At 45.4% G+C, this 17,824-nt stretch overlaps 1 protein-coding gene across 3 annotated transcripts; it reads right to left on the bottom strand.

The window, feature by feature from the left end:
* Positions 1-357: 357 nt before the first annotated feature.
* On the bottom strand, positions 358-17,818 carry RAD21L1 (RAD21 cohesin complex component like 1). 3 transcript variants are annotated; one of them, XM_015647160.3, is made up of 14 exons: positions 17,729-17,818; positions 12,103-12,305; positions 11,797-11,926; positions 10,217-10,316; positions 9,150-9,256; positions 8,589-8,774; positions 7,869-7,970; positions 6,785-6,895; positions 5,544-5,773; positions 4,590-4,692; positions 3,727-3,866; positions 2,942-3,022; positions 2,301-2,378; positions 358-1,516 (listed from the first exon to the last, which is right to left on the bottom strand). In XM_015647160.3, exons 2-14 carry the CDS (start codon positions 12,247-12,249, stop codon positions 1,325-1,327), a joined length of 1,707 nt encoding a protein of 568 aa, XP_015502646.1. In that variant the 5' UTR covers positions 12,250-12,305; positions 17,729-17,818; the 3' UTR covers positions 358-1,324. The 3 variants fall into 3 exon arrangements, with proteins under 3 accessions (XP_015502646.1, XP_015502645.1, XP_033374922.1); XM_015647159.2 differs by lacking the exon at positions 17,729-17,818 and adding an exon at positions 12,779-12,959; XM_033519031.1 differs by lacking the exons at positions 7,869-7,970; positions 17,729-17,818 and having other exon boundaries at positions 12,103-12,960.
* Between the last annotated feature and the right edge of the window lie 6 nt (positions 17,819-17,824).

The following is a 17,824-nucleotide window of genomic DNA, read 5'->3' as shown; positions in this document are numbered from 1 at the left end:
CTCAGAGAACAGCAGCAAAGGCCCTTATTTAATCAAATATTCCTGTTCAGAAAGGACATTCAGCTGGAACACCCCCACACCCACCCCATGCCATCCCCTGCCCCATGCTGGGACTTCACCTCTTGTAAAGCCTTTTTACTCCCTTAAACAGACCCTCAAAACCAAACCTCCCTGAATCCTGTGGGACAGGAGCCCGTTAGTGGCTCCAGAGAAACAGGGGTGTCACTGAGGTGAGTGAACACCTGGAAATCAGGTGGCAGTAGCACCCATCCTTTCCCATTTTAAGTAAAATCACCAAGTCCCTGACTACAAAGATGTACCCACAGGATTTGATCCTTCAGAAGAAACACCAACAAGCAAAGGAAACATCTGATTTTTATTGACTCCACATGAAGGAAAAGTGATGTCCCCACAGCATCAAAGCACCTGAGTGGAGCACAACCATCCCTCCTCCAGGTGGGAGGCTGCCAGAAGCCAAGAGCTTTAGAAAAGGACAGTAAAAGGGATAAAATTTATCCTAAATTAGATAAAAATGCAAGGAATTAATAATATTTCTGTTAACATCCATTTTTAAATAGGTCTACACATGAATAAAGGTGTTAATAAGTTAAAAAGCTCTGTGAAATCTGAAATTGCAGGATTTTTATGAAATAGAAGTTCTTGCTGCAGCTTCTGGGCTCTTCTAGGGCCAGTGTAACCTCTGTCTGCCTGAACACATAAAAGCAACAGTACCCTGCCAGATCTTAAAACATGAAATACTGAACATTCTTTGACAGGAACAATTTTAAATAGTCTAAGTTTTTTTTGCTACAGAGAGTAAACAGATAACTCTTACTGATGGTATTCAATAATTAACAGACACAAGCCTTGTCAAAAGTAATTTAAGTTCCAAAAGTAGTCTCTGAGAAAGGTTTTGAAGGACTTTTATAAAAACCCTTCAAGGACATTTATAAAATTCCTTTGAGGATTTTTATAAAATCCTTCACAATGTAAATCTCTTACATAGAATATATATTTTAGGGGTATTTTATTAATGTATTGTATAACTCATCATGTAATTATAATATTAATAACACTATAAATAACGATAAATAATTACACTATAAATATCTAGATATACTATACTATATATACTATAAATAACTGTAAACATTAATAATAAGCCCTGTATTGATCACCTGAGGCAGGACCCCTTCACAAGCCATTACTGGATGCTGTAGAGGACTGAGAGCTCTGCTCATCTCCCACAGTTTGACAAGACATTCCATCCTTTTTCCAGGAAAACCATGCTGGAAAATGCAATCTAAGCTGTATTTTGATCAGTTTATCTGAGCTTGTTAAACATGGGTCCAGCAGTGGCTATGAGGTCAGCGAAGGGCTCATGCTGCTGCAGCTCAAGGACCTGCTGCTTCTTCAGCACCAGAAAGAGGTAAAACGTGGCTGCAGCTTCTTTCCGGTTGTTTCTCTGGCAGAGCTCCCGGAAACTGAAGGAACACACACCTGATCTCTTCAGTTGCTGCGTGAAGGAAATGAGAAATCAGTCAGGTCAGCTTCTCCACCAGTAAAACTGGAGCACATGGAGTCCAAACAGAGAGCACTGCATAGAGGGAATATCTCTGCCTGAATGCCTCAGATGGGATCCAATCTCCATGGAATCATGGAAGCACACACTGGTCTGGGTTCAAGGGACCTTAAAGACAATCTCATTCCCCCACCCTGGATACCTTCAACTAGGCAAGGTTGTTCCAAGACCCATCCAACCTGGACTTGAACACTTCCAGGGACAGGGAGTCCACAACCTCTCTGGCTGTCTTCCATCTGTGTTTATAGAAGTGGCTCTTAACATTTTAATGCCATAATAGTGTTGGTATTTATGTGTGTTACTAAAATCTACAATTCCACCAAATTCCATTACAGTGCTGGGGTGCTTCCATCATGCTTTGTGATTGATAACAATAAATATCCTTGAGCAATTGTTTGGTTTCAGAGGTATCTCTTGTTTTTTAAAGGCTGTACTCAGATGTAAATATTTATTTATTATTTGCACAGAACATTTGAAATATGCTCAAAAAAAAGAAGAGCATTCAGAAAATTCTCATAATTCCAGCAGCTGTGGAAAGGAACACCACACATCAAGCACCCAGAATCCAGATTTTCCACAGAAATACCAAAAAAAAGCACATGCTGCAAGTGAGAGGCAGAGGCACAAATGGACAGTAGAAGGAAGAGCTTTTCTAACATGGTCCAGCTGAAATCAACACCAGCTTTTGGTATCTATTAACAAAATCCAGCACTGGTACCTGTAAAGTTTTTTGTAACCGAAGAGTTCTTTTGCCCCATCTTATTTCTTCACTGTCTTTCCTGGTCCTTGTTTGCTCCTTGAGAGGAAGGAAACAGAAGCTCAGTCAGGGTGTGTAAAAGGTCACACACCATGGAAAAAAGGACAGGAGTTCCAGCCTGAGTGAAAATCCAGATGGAGCTAGGCATCTGGATGGCCAGACTCAGGGAATCTGGAGCCTCTGACACCTCTGTGCTCACACAAGGTTGTGTGAAACGAAGGAAAGAAAGATTGGGACCTGGGTGCTTTGTGCCACAGAGACAGCTCAGGTGCAACTGGCCATGGTCCCAGTGAGGCAGCTCCACAGCCAGGAACTGCCCTGTGGGACTGGGATTCTGACAGGATTTGTATTGGCCAGGGGCTTAAAGAGATGTTCAAATATTTGGCTTGGGATTTTGGACTTAACCTCTGAAGTATGCAGCTGACTGCCCTGGTTTCAGAGTACCTGAGCATCCTCAGAGCCAGCAAGGTTGAAATTATTTCCTTCTCACAGGAAGCAAAACTCCCTGTAAGTTCATGATGCTATTTTTTTTCCTTTTTTTTTTTTAAAGAAACAGAGTTCTCTTCTGAAACAAGCCAAGGCCATCAGCTTAGGACACAAACCTTTGGCACCTCCACCTGCTGTGCTTCATCTTCCTGGCCCAGAGAATTTTTTGAGCTCTCAGAAAAAGCTGCTCCATTCTCCTGTGAGCACAAAAAAGACAATCACTAGGCCTGACCATTTATGTACACAGTGCAATTCTCATTACACAGTTCTGCTCAATGTATTTACTGTAATTAAGTTTTTCAAAATTAGTTAATAGCTGCTATTTCTACCAATGTCTTTCCTTAAGCTTAATTTCTTTCATCAACATCAAGCAAGGACCTTGCTGTAGGATTTATCCTACAGCTGAATCTACACCTATGGGCAGAGTTGAGGCATGGAGCACGTGCTTTCTGCTGCCATGAGCCCAGTTTCATCACTTTTCAACATTAATGAGCCTCATATTCTCTAAAGAATGCACTTTAGCATAAGTGAAGATGGAAGAGATATTGCTTAAGTATTTCCTCAATATGAGACACAAAATGTAAGTTTTATCCTTTATAAAAATTATATTTGTCTCTTCAGTACAATATTTCCTATTTAATATTAAGCTCTCATTCATACTTAGTGATTAAACTGTAATCTATGCTGATTAATAAACATTTTAATTAATCATTCATTCATTGTGGGAGTTTACCAAATAATAAATAAGATTTCATCACACAAGCTACTTAATGCTCTCTTGACTGGTTTTAGCATCCTTTCCAAACATTAGTAATTTCTTAATATGTTTTAAATGGAACCTTAGCAAAAAGTGGAACCAATAGACACACTTAGATCTTTAAAACTGAGGAAAACTGCTCACTATAATTTCACCACAGTTCTCATTGGTTTCATTTCTGTCACTCTGTGATGTCAACATAAAGGAATAATTTCTAATTTTTCTCTCAGTCTCAGAATGAGCTGGTTCCTGCAGGTAACTTGGCTCTTCTACTGGCAGCATCTCTGTATTAATAGAAAACCAAGGTTCAAGAGGCAATTACCATGAATCACTGTCCTTAAAAAAAACCTACTGAAAAGCAAAAATCACACCCAAGTTCACAGTCTTTGAAAGGAAAAGCCACAATAAGCAAATATTGAAGAAACATCATTCCCAACACGAGCATGGAACAAGAACCTCCCAAGGCAGGTTTTCCTTTTCTAAAAGTTGACCTTTATGGACTCACAGGAGGTGGGTTTGTTAATTAATTTTTGAGGCAGGTTTGGTTCCCAGCAGAGAAAAGGAGTGAAAGTGGATACATCCTTCTCAGAAGATCAAACATGGGACATTCCTTCTTGCCTGATATTAACCACACACATCTTCCAGATACAAGTAGAACTATTTACATTAATTTGGAATTTTGGAGAGCAGTTTGATTAAGCTTAGAATAAGAAGGAAGCTTTTTTATTATTATTATTATTATATTTAAAAAATAATCCACAAGCAACACTACCCAAATTTGCAGTCTCAGAGATAATTAGAGAAACCAGAGATGAAACCAAAAATATCTCTTTATGCCACAAGGAAGAAAAGACTTGGATTTCATTTAATTTCTAAGAAACAAAAGAACAACAAAGTAGTAATTTGTGGAATACTGCACACAAACACCTCTTATGTCTCTCAGACATTATGCAGAATAGAAAATACTTTCTAGCAGCTAATTCTGCACAACAGAATTAAAATATTACCTGTAGTATCTTGCTCTTTTCTCATTTCTTTCATTTCAGACGTCCTCTGTATTCCATTTGCTCTCATCTTAAATCTGTCAGCCTTGAAGCTTTTTTCAAACAACTGAAAATAATTATTTTTTCTATGTTTGCTTTCAGAATATTATGGCAGATTATTTGCAAACATCAACACAAAGATATGAATATGAACTGTATGTTAATGACTGCAACCCAGAATTTCAGTATTTGAATTAGGTCACTCTGAAAATCTGCAATTTTTTTTTGTTTGTTTGTTTTTAAGCAATAGCATTCTGGAGCTCCAACATGAATTCCATGAAAAAAAACATCTTAGAAAAAGCTTGGATGATTTTTCTTGAAACCAGCCAGTAAGGAATGATGAAAGAAAGAAACATCTGCAGTTTTCATCCTCTTAAAGAGCAAGTTGTAATTCTGCAGCTGGACTCTAAGTGGTGAAGCTGCGCTGCTGCAGTGAGCCCTTCCAAATCCATTACAATATTCTAATAATAATCTCTGATGTACTTTTAAAGTAAATATAAACAAAAGATGTCTCAAATTGATTACAAAGAGGAAATATACCAGAAAACAATACAACAAAGGAGAAAGTATAAAAGAAATTGTCAGGAAAGTAAAAAGTTGACTCTCAGTATAAGACCACTCAGGTGCCAGTGTGTGAAATGAAACATCAGCTCTCATGTTCCTTTTGTAATGTTTCACTTGTTGGAGTGCAGGAGGTTAAGGCTGTGACCCCACAGGTGATGAAACAATTAGTGGTGAGTGTGCAAACCATCAGGTGTCCAGCTGGCCTGTACTGCAGAGCAATGCTCAATGCACACCTGCAGCCATCCCCAAGTTTGGATCAAACAGTTTGCAAAACCTGTCTCAGTCAGATCCCAGCTCTGCAACAATCCTGGAACCTACACAGTGGCACAGACCCCACAAGGAACCGATCTTTACCTTTTGCAGCTGAACATGAATCTCAGGCTGTGAAGCATGGAACAGGAGTTTATCCACAGCTCCCCACTCCTTCCACATCATTGCTTTCTTGGTTGGGGGAGCAAGGTCCAGCGTGGTCAGGAGGTCTGTCCAGTCATTGAGCTGCTTGTAAATGGTGTGGCAGCTGAGCTCGTTCTCTGCATCCACCATCAGCTTCCTCTTTCTTTGTTTTGTTTTCCTCTGGGTGACAGCTAAATAAAGTAAATATTAATAACAAGTCTTAAGGTCTATTCCTAAGATATTAAGCACAGAAAAAAAGCACAGTGAATCAACCTGGCTGCTAACCTTCTGAACACTGCCTAGACTTGAAAATCAAAGTACAAGTGCACAGGCCATTCCTTTAAAAGTTTCTATGAAGTTTTCACTCTTTGTACTCTTTAACTGGAAATTCCCTTATGTTTGCTGGTGGAAGACAAATGACTCTTCTAATAAAGAACCAGGAACAGGAGAACGTCATGAGAACACATGCTAGAGCAACAAGACTGAGTAAGCTGTCTTTAATCCATCAGGAAATTAAATGCTCCAGGAACTGCTGATGTACTCAAGAGGTTTCATTTCCTCATAATTAATATCTGCATTTTTCGGTTTAATCATTTAGCAATTTATTAAAGATGTAAACACAAAAGAAAGACACAGATTAGTTATACACCCATAACTTCCTGGATATTATTTGGGCAGGCCAAAAAATTCCAATATTGTAAATACTGCTGTCAACATGAGCTTGTTTATTCATAAACAGCCACCAAGATGATAGGGGACATTTAGATTTCCTCTACAGGGGAAATGTAATACTTTTCACCTTGGATCTTGTTAAAAGTTCACAAACCAATGTTTTCCAAAGGCTTGAAAGTTTTAGGATTGTGATTTTAAATATACAAGTCATTGATGTGTCACTGGCAATTAAAGTTTCCCAGGTGAATCTTCAATACTACCCCCAAGGCCAAGCTTGCAATGCTACTGGAGCTGAAGAGCAACAAAACTTGACTTAGTACATGGAAGAAACTGTGAGCAGAGATTTGGGCAGCTGAGATAAATAACCTGACACTGGGTTTGTATAATATTTACTGTAAAATGGAACTCTGACAGCAGGAGCAGATGAAATATAAGGTGGCAATAATCTATATTGCAAGTATTTTCACTACCAAGAAGCAAACCAAACCTAGTTAATGCAAACATTCATTGGAAACTGATCAACTTCTGACCTGTATCATCAACTGGCTCAAGCAGAAATCCTTCATCCTGGAACAAAAGGGTTGTCTCACTCACTGTATGATTTACGTCCTTTACGGTGGTGTCTGCACAGTTGGACTCAACTGCAAGAAAACCCAAGAAACCCAAATTAAAAAAAAACAATAAAATTACAATATGGACTGATTTCTCAATCACATGACAGAGAATGATACCAAACAGAAACAGTGAGAAATAGGAAACTGTGGTTTTGTTTATAATCTCACTTATGTTCCCCAGTTCCTTCTTGTGCTCTGCCCTGCACACTTCCCTTCACTGATCCCAGAATGACCAGGCCATAGCAGAGACAGAAGAACCAATCTGGAGAAAAACCCACACAGCAGAAAGTGTTCAGGGGCAAAGGTGTTTAGCTTCAATCCCTCTCTGTTTCCAGTTCCAGGCATGTTCATTGCAGTGTGGACATTTCTCCCAACAGAAAAGGAATGAGTAGCACCAGCAACAGATCAAAGAGAGCCACTCTATCCCTCTAAAGCCATTCCAGAATTCTGTTTTAAACTAACACTCTGATGGGGGAGCAAGGATTTAAGATACCAAAATGTCTCAGGAATAGTTATCAAAGCTTAATTTCTTTCATCAACATCAAACCAAAAGATTAACAACACTTTTATGGGCTACTTAAGTGTTATACATTGCAGAAATATGAAGCCAGAAATAGAAGCATGGAATTGTTTCTCTTGGAAAAGACCTTTTAAGCTCTCACTAGGAAAGTTCACTGTTACAGGACAGCCTTATTTAGGTTTCTTTCCCTTTCAAAAGGGACATCACGCTGTGAGCAGCAGGGTGGACCAACAGCATATCCAACAGGATGTTACATGAAGGTGTTTCTAAGCAATGTCAAGTTACAAATTTGGAATCCCTAAATCAAATACAATTATCCTAAAATGGTGGATGAAGCAGTTTAGGAAAAAAAAAAAAGGCTCAAAATAAAAGAAGAAAGGAAAAAGGCACAAAGTTACTACAAAAAGCTGAATGTGAGTGATGGGCATTAACACAGGAACAGAGGGCTTATGTGAGATGGAGCAGATGCTGCAAACTCACTGGCTCTGCTGGTCTCTGGCAGATCTTGTGACAAAGGATGTGCTTCCTCCGCATCAAGAATGTCTTTATCTAGGACATTTTGCTCATCCCTCAACAGGATTTCTTAAATACAAAACACATAGTTTTAATCTTTCTAAGCCTTAGTAGTCATGAAATAGCCTGATACAGCCTAATGTTAGTCAAGGTTAACACTCTGCAAAGAAATAAAGCTCAGCTTCTGCAGATGGCCATCAGTGATACGACTGTCTGCAACAGCACACAAAGGAGGGGATTAGTCCCAAGTTTGAGATTTCCACCTTTGTGTTTGAAAATGATGGCCTTGACAGTGTTAACAGGTATCAATCTGTAAGGTTTACATAAATACTCTAAGCCATAATGATGTAGAAGCTACTTTGCTGCCTTTGTTATTACAACAGTAAGGATAAAAATGCTGCACTATTTCACCTTTGAAAACAGAAATTAAATTGTTAAACATTAAGCATAGATTTAATGCCTTTAATTCTAAAATAATGAAATACAGCCTTTAAACCAATTTGACTTGGCAGTGTCTAAGTGATCATAGATTTAGTGACAGATAGGAAAAAAAATACGTATGAAATAAACAAACAACATAGAATTTATTTTTGACAACAAGCACTTTGGTGCTGTCTTGACTGTTTTCCTGTAAGAATAAAAATATTTGGAAAGGAACAGATTCTGTTTGCCTGTGGCAAATCCTACCAATCATATCTGCAGCATCGTCCTCATCCCCAAAACAGTCATCCTGGAAGCAGTAAACATCTTCGTGCAGCACAGATATGTCTCCGCTGGTGCTGGCTGAGTTGGGATCAGCCACCAGACTGTTACTGCTTGTCAGGACACTGCCCTCAAAGAAGCTCTGTCTCCTCAGTGCATCTGCTTCTTCATCTGAGGAAACACACAATTCCTGATCCCTCATCTGCGTGAGTTTTGGAAATCCAGATTTAGTAATTTCCTAATTTTTCTAGTAATTTTTAAAAGATTGCAAGACATCCATACCTCAAATGAAATAAACAATAAACAATGTTATCTGATCTAGTAAAAGCAGGAAATGTTTGGTTTGGTTCTCAGTCTCTGACACCAGATTATATTGCTTACACAAAATTTTAAACTTCAGACAGCATGATATGTCAATCAGCAAAAGCATGAAACAAATGCACCTTTAATGACAGCTTTTTCACACGTGGAAAGGGCTCACATAAAAGTTTTATATAAAACCCACTTCCCCTTATGAAATATTTCCAATTTCTCCACTTCTCTCACCAAAGTTTCTATCACAGAGAAGTATACTGCTTTCATAATCCTCTGTAAGTGTGATTTCTTCAGCTCTGCTCTGATTCAAGGTAAAATGTTCAGCAACATCAATGGCCCTGATGAAAAAAATATTATAAAAATATAGGGTGAACTGAAACCCATTTAGTGTTCAGCTGGAATGTGAAAACTTGTTTCTAAACAGCTTTCAATCCTGGCATTTTATCACAAACCCCCATATTTCTCCACTCTCTTTTGCCAGTAAACTTAGGCTTTTGTGATTTTGTTCCCATCCAAGGCCTGGTATCTACCAGGCCCTTCTCAGAAGGCAACTAATTAGGGAAACATCTTTTAAATCAAATGGCACAACTCTTAGGGCAGGCAGAAAAGGCATCTTCACAGAGTCAGTATGTTGAGGCACTTGAATAAAGTGTATTATATTGCAGCTGTACTTACAAAATGATAAACCCTTACTGATGCCATCAAATTGTATTTATGAGGAGGTACAGAGCAACCCTTAGTGGAAATCTCTTGTCCTGGACCTTTGGGGCATCAGAGCCATCAGAAACACAAAAAGCCTCCTGCTTTTTATCAATTTTCTACATTAATGCTGCTTTGTGTCAAAAAAGCCTAAGAAATATGCTGGCTTTTTTCTCAGGAGCCAGGCTGACTATTGCTGATAAAACACCCCAGCCCCAGAGAGCAGTGGAGCAGAAACAAAATGAAGTTACCCACTGGAACAGTGCAACACTGTGTGGTTACTGCCCACATCTTTCAGGATTAATACTAATTTTTATCTCTTCTCTTGAGGTTCAGAAAGCTGTTTGCATCCTTCACCCAGACAATTTAAAATCCTGAAGTCTAAGTTCAAGACATTATTTCATTGTGAAGGTCTGTTGATTAAAGGACTGAGGAAAACTACCAAAGCACAACACTGTAGCCTTGTAGAGCTCAGAATTTAGGAAAATTCAGTTATTAAATCGAAACAACACAACGGGAGTCTCAATCAGATAACAGCAAGTATAGCTTTTACTTCTGAAAATACTAAAGTAATGAATAAAAACCAGGAAAGCATTTACTTTACATCTGGTAGTGGTACTTCAAACTCATGAAATACTTCAGGTAATGTAATGGACTGATAAGCAGCCTCAAAGTTCTCTTCTGGAAGGTCAAGAAGGCCTGAAATAAACAGACAACATAACAAAATAAGTATCAATAAAATAAAAGTAGTGTTCTCTCCCAAGTAGGTATAATAAGCCTATAAACATGTCAGGAGGAGCTGCTACCATTCTAAATCACAGAAAGGTAAAGCCTAGGCATCCAAAAGTGGAATTTCAGTTTCTATGCCCTTAAGATGATCTATTTTTTACAGACAAGGTACAAAAGAGCCTGCTGCAACAGGACCCAAAATATGTAAGTACTTGTGTTGGTGAACAGCTGCTTTAAGTCCCTGGAAGGTTCTCCCAGCTGATGTTTAGCCCAGAGTCTTTCACAGCACTGCAAATGAACCACTTTGTTTTCCTTTTCTCTGCTCTGTCTCCACAACACTGTTCTCCAGCATCAAATAATTATGTACTCAGACTCCAGTTGCTTGGGAATCAGAGGATCCTGGAAAAATTCATGTGTGGAGGGATTTCTCAAGGTCATCCAACCCAACCTTTTGCTCAGAACAGGGTTCATTTCAAAGTCAGATCACTTTTGTCTATTTCTGTTTCTGTTCATTTCACAGCATCCCTGAACAGCCTCTTTCAGCATTTTACCATTTCTGCTGAGATTTTTCCCCCCGCTTCTGTTCAGGTAAAGTCTCTGTTGCTGCAGTGGTGACTGTTGTGTGTTCTTGAGCTGTGTGGTGCCCTCCAAGTTGCTATAGGATCTATCCCCAAAATAGCCACAAGCTATGGCCAGAGGATTTCAGTTGGATATTAAGAAAAATTTCTTCACTGAAAAGGTTTTCAAGCCCTGGCACAGGGTAGTACTGGTGTCACCATCCCTGGAGGGATTTGAAAGACATGTGGTATTTGGGGACACAGCTTAGTGGTGGCCTTTGCAGTGCTGGGTGAACAGTTGGACTGGGTTTTGGAGGGCTTTTCCAGCCTAAATGGTTCTGTGATTCTATAGTTCTGTGATCATGTCCTTGAGAATAATGCAGACTAATTATTCACTATTTTGCAAACAGACCAGGTCACAAAGCACATTAAAACTGGCAGTAGACACTGGTGCTAGGCTTTTTTTAGACAACAGTGCCTCCCATTTATTGCCCAAGTATGACAAACACAGAGCCTGTTGGAAAAGGCTCCAGTCATCTCAGCTCCCTTCTCCCTGTCTACATGGCTAGAGCTCAAAACACGCTGTCAGGTCTGGCACTGACACTGTTAGACATGTTGTTGGTGTCATCAGAAATTAAAATTAATTATCTAGCAAAGGAGGCTGAACTCAAGCATCTTCTTGTAAGCCCACTTAAGATACTGCTTCTGTTAAGGGAATCAAAGATCTGAAATGGCACTAAATTAAGCCAGACTAAACACCAGTGGTAGGTGTTAGTATGTTCAGTTTCCTTTGGGGTCAGTAGTTTATATTTAACAGAAATATCTAAAAATTAACTTTTAAAATGAGAGCTGTAAAGTACACAGATGAAAAAAATGCTGGGTTTTGTATACACCTGGTCGAAAGGCTGTCTTCATTTTGGTCAGAGCTTCACTGCAGTCTGCCAAGAGGTACTTTGCTTTCCTGTGGTAAATCCGTACCACCCCCAGGAGTAAGTGTCCAGAGGTTCGCAGAGCTATAGCAAACTGTGAGGATTTAAAATTAAAAAAAAAAAAAAAAGAAAAAAGAAAAAGATATTTAGGAGTTAGTAATTTTGGTAAAAATATTAAAATATTACACAGAAGTAAAAGAGTTCTCTATGAAAGACCAACAGCTCCACCCCAGGACCCTCCAGGAGATCCCTCCTCATGCCACAGCCTACCTTTGGGGAGAGGATTTTTTGTATGGTGATCTCTAAATTGCACTCAAAGATATGCGCCTTGGTGAGCTTCTTCTCCCAGTGGGCAGCCAGCCAGATTTTGGCCAGCGGCCCCCGCTTGTTGATGAGCAAGTGGACATGGTAGAACATGGTGCCTGGCCAAAGGTCTCAGGGCAACCCTGACAAAATTCCCTGAGCTCTTTCCCCTGCAACAGAAGATTAGTCCTGGGCCACCAAGTGTGATCAGGGATTTAGTGGAGTCTGAGGGGATGGGGAACCCAGTCAGGTGCTGTGGGGAAGGGGGAATTTAGTGGGATCTGAGGGGATGGGGAGACACAACCAGGCACTGAGGGGGATGAGAGGATTTATGGGATTTGAGGGGACAGGGCACCCAAGTAGATATGGAGGGGTGCGAGGATTTAGCAGGATCCAGAAGGGCTGGGATCACCCAGCTGGGTGCTGAGGGAATGAAAGGATTTAGTGGGACCCTCAGAGGGCAGGGGGCTTTGGTGGGATCCTTAGGGGATGGGTCAGGGTGGATTTAGTGATGCCTGAGGGGACAGGAGGATCCAGCCAGGCCCTGAGGATTTAGCAGGACCTGAGGGGATGGGATGACCGACAAGCGGAGGGGACAGGGGGATTTAGTGGGATCAGAGATGACAGCGGCCCTGAGCAGTACCAGGAGGGGAGTGGCGGATTTAGCGGGATCCCGAGGGATGGACGGGCACTGAGGGGCTCTGGGGAGGATGAGGAGCCCCGCTGGGCTCTGCGGAGATCGAGGGGGATTGGCAGGCTCTGAGGGCGCTCGGCGGGGCGGGCAGAGCCGCCTCAGGCCTCAGCCGCGGCTCAGCCGAGGGCGGGAAGGCGCCGCGCGGGGTCCCACACCGGGCCCGCCCCCGGAGCCGCTGCGGGCAGCTCCGGCCGCAGCCCCCGCAGGGCCCGTGGCCACTCGCCACAGCTCCGCACGGCCCCTCGGCAGGGACCTGCCGCTGTAAATGGCTCCCTGCTCCTTCCCGGGGCTCACCGGCAGCACGCACACGTGCCCGGGAACACGGTGCCGCACCCTTCATTTTAGCTCCATGAGGATGGAGAGCAATCTCCCTCTGCCCATCCATCTGTTCTTCCTCTCCTCTCTTCCTTCCTCTCCTCTCCTCTCTTCCTTCCTCTCCTCTCCTCTCCTTGTCTTCCCCTCCCCTCCTCTTCTCCCAACCCCTTTCACCCTTGACATTCTAAGAGCCCGTTTACAGACACCGCCCCATCTTTCTCTGCAGGTGAGCAGCTCCTGCGTGACTCCAGACACGTCTCATAAAACTCCCCTGGTGAAGGAAATTTGCAGAAGAAAAAAAGAAAATAAAAACAAAAAAGAAAAAGAAAATCCAAACAAAAATACAGAGCCTCAGGTCAGACCTCTGTGCAGAGGGGGAAGGTGAAAGGTGCACAGCCATCCATCTATGCTAGCTCCAGCCATCCCTGAGAGAAGACAGTATGTTTGCACATTTAGGTGTCATCAGCCAAGAAAAAAATAGTTTGTCACTCTCTGCTTCATGCTTTCCGTACTTTATATTCAGGCAGAACACAGCAAGGCTCCCATTGCTCCCAGGCACAGCCTGGAGCATCAGCTGTTGCCATATCACAAGGCACCTGTGGTTTCCCTGTCTCCCTGGTGTTAGCTGAAGATAACGAGATCTTAATTATCACCAGGAAAGTGCTGAGCCTATTTCCAGTGCGGCTCTGTAGCTGGTCGTAGAGGCAAGCAGGGCTCCATCCTGCCAGCTGCCTTTGGGCTGGGGTTCAGATGTTTGGGGAAGGAGAGGAATTTTTGCTATGAACCATCCTTGGAGTGGTGTATCCCATGGGGACTTGGAGGAACCTCCCAGGAATCCCAGAGCAGATATCCACTGCTCTTCTAGGGCACTAAACCTGTCTGGGAACTCCATGCCCTGCAAGAAGGGAACCACCCTCACTGATGCCCACTGTGCATCTCCAGCCTTCCCCAGCATCAAGGCTGATGTCCAGCCCTCCCTCCTTGCTGGGGGCAACAGCTCCCAGGAGCAATTTGCTGGATCAGAAACCCACCCCATCTATGTGGAACACTGGGATGTTCTGATGGGTACACAAGGACTGGCCATGACAGGCAGGGAGGCCGTGATGTGCTGGGCACCTCTGGTCCCCCCAAACTGCTGGATCTCTCAGTGATGTAGAGCCAGCTCCTGAATTGCCTGGCTGTTTTTTCCCTGACCTCCAAGTCACCTTCAGCCGTGCTGGCTGCAGACACTCACTCTGCCATGGGATGCTGTGAATGCTAAGGAGGCAGGAATGAAACTTCACCTCGGTGGTGAGGCTAGATAGAGGTCAGCACTGCCGGGGGAACCAGACAGCTGTGCACTCCCCAAAATTGGGCTGTGCTTCACAGAGCTGTGTTAGGGAACAAAGCCAGGTCCACAGCCTGTCTAGCTCCATCACATTCCTGCTCCTGTTGTCTTCTGCCTGCCTGAGGCTGTCTTTGCTGTCCCTCTCATCCATGTTCAATCACTTCATCTGTGGAGTGACATGTTCCCAACCCTGCTTCCCTGTCTGGCTCCTTCACCCTGCTCCATCTCCCAGACTCCTTCCCCCCCTCCTCTATCGTTCTCTTTCCAAGTCGTCTGTCTCTCCCCTCCAGCACTCCTGCAGTTTCATTGTGAATTTTGGCAGTTCTCCCTCTGACCTTGGCTGTCTCCCTCCTCTCTTTGCTCCTGCATTGGCAGCATAGATTTTGGCTGTCTCAGTCTCTCCTCCCCTTCCCTTAGTACCAGCACCTTGGAGATGGAGTGCCCTTTGCCACTCCCCAGCCTCATGCTCAGCCACTTGAAATCAGGCTGGGGAAGGTTTTTGAGCTACCCCGAGGCCCCTTGAAAGACCTGGGATCCCCTCCAGCTCCCATCCAGCAATGGCATTGGGATCCTGGGGCAGCAGGGTGCAAGCAGCGATGCCAGCAGGATGCATCCCTCCACCTCATCCATCACAGGTGGGCTCTCAAGCATTGCTGTGGGACTGGGGTGCAGGAGCAGCCCCCCAGGCAGCATGGAGCCCTGACCCCACAGCAGGCTCAGCCCTGTCCCTGTATGAAGGCAGGTGGGAGCCACAGCCATGAATGCCTCTGCTTCTGCCCCACAAAGCCCTGGCTGGGCTCCAGCCTTGGCATCCCTGGGTGCACGGGCAGCCACAGGGCTTGGGTGCTCCAGAACAGAGGGCTTGACCACAGCTCTGCTCAGGAGCAAACTGGTGGCAGTTCTGTCTTCCCAGGGAATTTGGCGATGGTGAGGCAGCAGATCTGCTCCTGCCCATCTGTTCACAGTGATATGCCCGCCTGCTCCAAATCCATCTTTTCCTGCTGATTTGGGACAATCTGTGTCCCATGACCTACTTGTCTCCAAGCATCTCCTGCCTTCCTGCGGAGTGGGTTGATACTAAAGCCTCTCTAAATGTAGTTAATGTGGCAGGATGCACTTACATTTATTTTTAATTCTGCTTCTTTCTCGGCCCACTTCTGGCTGCATCTCTGGGGACACTGTGCTGGGAAGCCTCTGTGTTTCACAGAGTCACAGAGTCATGGAATGGTTTGGGTTGAAAGATACTTTACAGATCATCTCATTAGAAGCCCTCTGTCATGGCAGCTCCATGCCCCTGCTGCAGCTCAGTGACTGGAGGTACCATGTGTTGGTCTAGAGAGTTCCAGTCAGCATCACTGATAGATACTGTGCCTGGATAGGTGCTGAGCCTGGATCGTGTTGCACCTGTCCAGCCCTCAGAAAACACAAATGCACCTCTTTAGTTATGTGCCATGCCCTAAAACTCTCTGACCCTTTTAAATTCATTTTAGCTGTATCTGACAGAGACTTCAGAGAAAATCCCTGCCCGGTCATGACACAGGTGTCAGGAGACTCCCATCTGACATCTCCATGCAGAGCAGTGTCTAGACACTGTGGATAACACAGAGCCCAGTGTAGCTGCAGAGGAATCCACTGTGTGCAGGGACAGGGTTCAGGGCAGAAGGGGCATCCCTGCAGCCCCAGCACTGAGCTCACCCAGCGCTTGCAGCACTGAGTGTGCTTGTGGAGATGCTGGAAGCATGTGAAGGTGTTGAAGGAAATGGCAATGTGATGGACAAACCTTCCCGGCAGCTGTCATCAGCCTACCCTCTATTGCTTGGGATTTACATGCACATCTCCAGGCACTGCTCCAAATGTGGAAATAGACCACGTCGTATTAACAAACGAGGGAAAGCGTGTGGCTGCCAGCAGGTCACTGCTGGGGCACATGCCTGGGTCTGGTGCCAGGTCAGGGAGAAGAGTGCAGGCAGTGACATGAATGGTCTGGGAAAAATTGAATAAATAACGTGTATGTGTGTGTGTGTGTGTGTGTGTGTGTGTGTGTGAAGGGGGGGCATTATGCCATGGGACTGCGGTGGGATTCTAGTGGGACCACAGGTGCCAGGAGCTCCTCTGTCCCAGGCTGGGGCATCTCATACCTGGCCCAAACCCAGGTCAACCCCCACTTTCCCCCGGAATTTGGGGACAGGCTGGGCAACGTCCATATGGAACCTCTCCATGTCCTTGAGGCTGGGAATACTCAGACTGCAGCCCAGTGTCCCCAGCCCAGCTCCGCCTCGGGTCTCACAGGGCACTGCTGGTTCTGGGGGACACGTCCTCCAGGCAGACCCCACACAAAACCCACCCTGCTGCTCTGTCCTCTCCAAAGCCCCTCCCCACGCAGCTCCCCGGGGTGCCCACGGAGGGTCCCGGCGCTGTCGAGGGGGGTGCACAGAGGGGTCCCTGTTGCACAGAGTACGTGCACAGCAGGTGCCGGTATGCACCCGGGCGTGTGCATGCGAGTGCATGTGTGTGCCCCCCGTACGTGTGTGTGTGTGCGTGTGCGTGCGGCGGCCGTGCGCGACCGCAGCTCGGGGCACCCACCGCCCGCCCCGCGGCGGCACCGGCACCGGCACCTGCCCGGGGAGCCGGGGAGGCGGCGGGGGTAGGCAGCCCGGCGCGGGGAGCCGGGAGGGGAAGCGGGGCAGCTCGGTGCGGGCATCGGCGGGGAGGGCAGCGAGCGGAGAAGGGGGAACGGAGCCCGGTGCACGGAGCGGGGCCACAGCTCGGTGCGGGAGCGGGGAACCGGAGGGCACAGCTCGGCGGGAGAAGAGGGTCCGGTGAGAGGCAGTTTAGTGGAGTCACAAGGACACAGGTCCCCAGAGGGGTTTTCAGACGGATTCGGGAAGGTGGGTCGCGCGGTGGGCGCCTGGTTTGGGAAGGGGGAGAGCCAGGTGGGACGACCCGGTTCTGAGAGGAAGGTGCCGGGTTCAGGGAAGGGGAGCAGCCCGGTCTGGGGGTCTGCTCCGGGGAAGGTGGACAGTTCGGGCGGGGTCTCAGCTCCGAAAGTAGCCCGGTTCGGCTAAGCGGGATCCCAGGAGCAGGAGCAGCCCGGTTCGGAGACCTGCGGGGTGGGGTTGGCAGCCCGCTTAGGGAAAGAGACTTCGGGGAGGGGAAGCATCCCGCCCCCGGGGTTCGGTTCTGGTTTGGGGAAGCATCCCGGTTCGGGGACCCGTCTCCGACCCAGAGGAGCATCCCGTCCCGGTTCGACCGCTCACCTTCGGCCGCGCAGGCCGGCGGCGGTTCCATGGCGTCCCCGCGGGCGGCGGAGCTGCGGAGCCCGGACGAGGAGGCGGCCGCGGGTGCGGGGGCTG

The sequence above is a fragment of the Parus major genome, chromosome 20, assembly GCF_001522545.3.
Source record: "Parus major isolate Abel chromosome 20, Parus_major1.1, whole genome shotgun sequence".
Taxonomy (NCBI): Eukaryota; Metazoa; Chordata; class Aves; order Passeriformes; family Paridae; genus Parus; species Parus major.
This window is presented reverse-complemented; position numbering and strand designations above follow the sequence as displayed.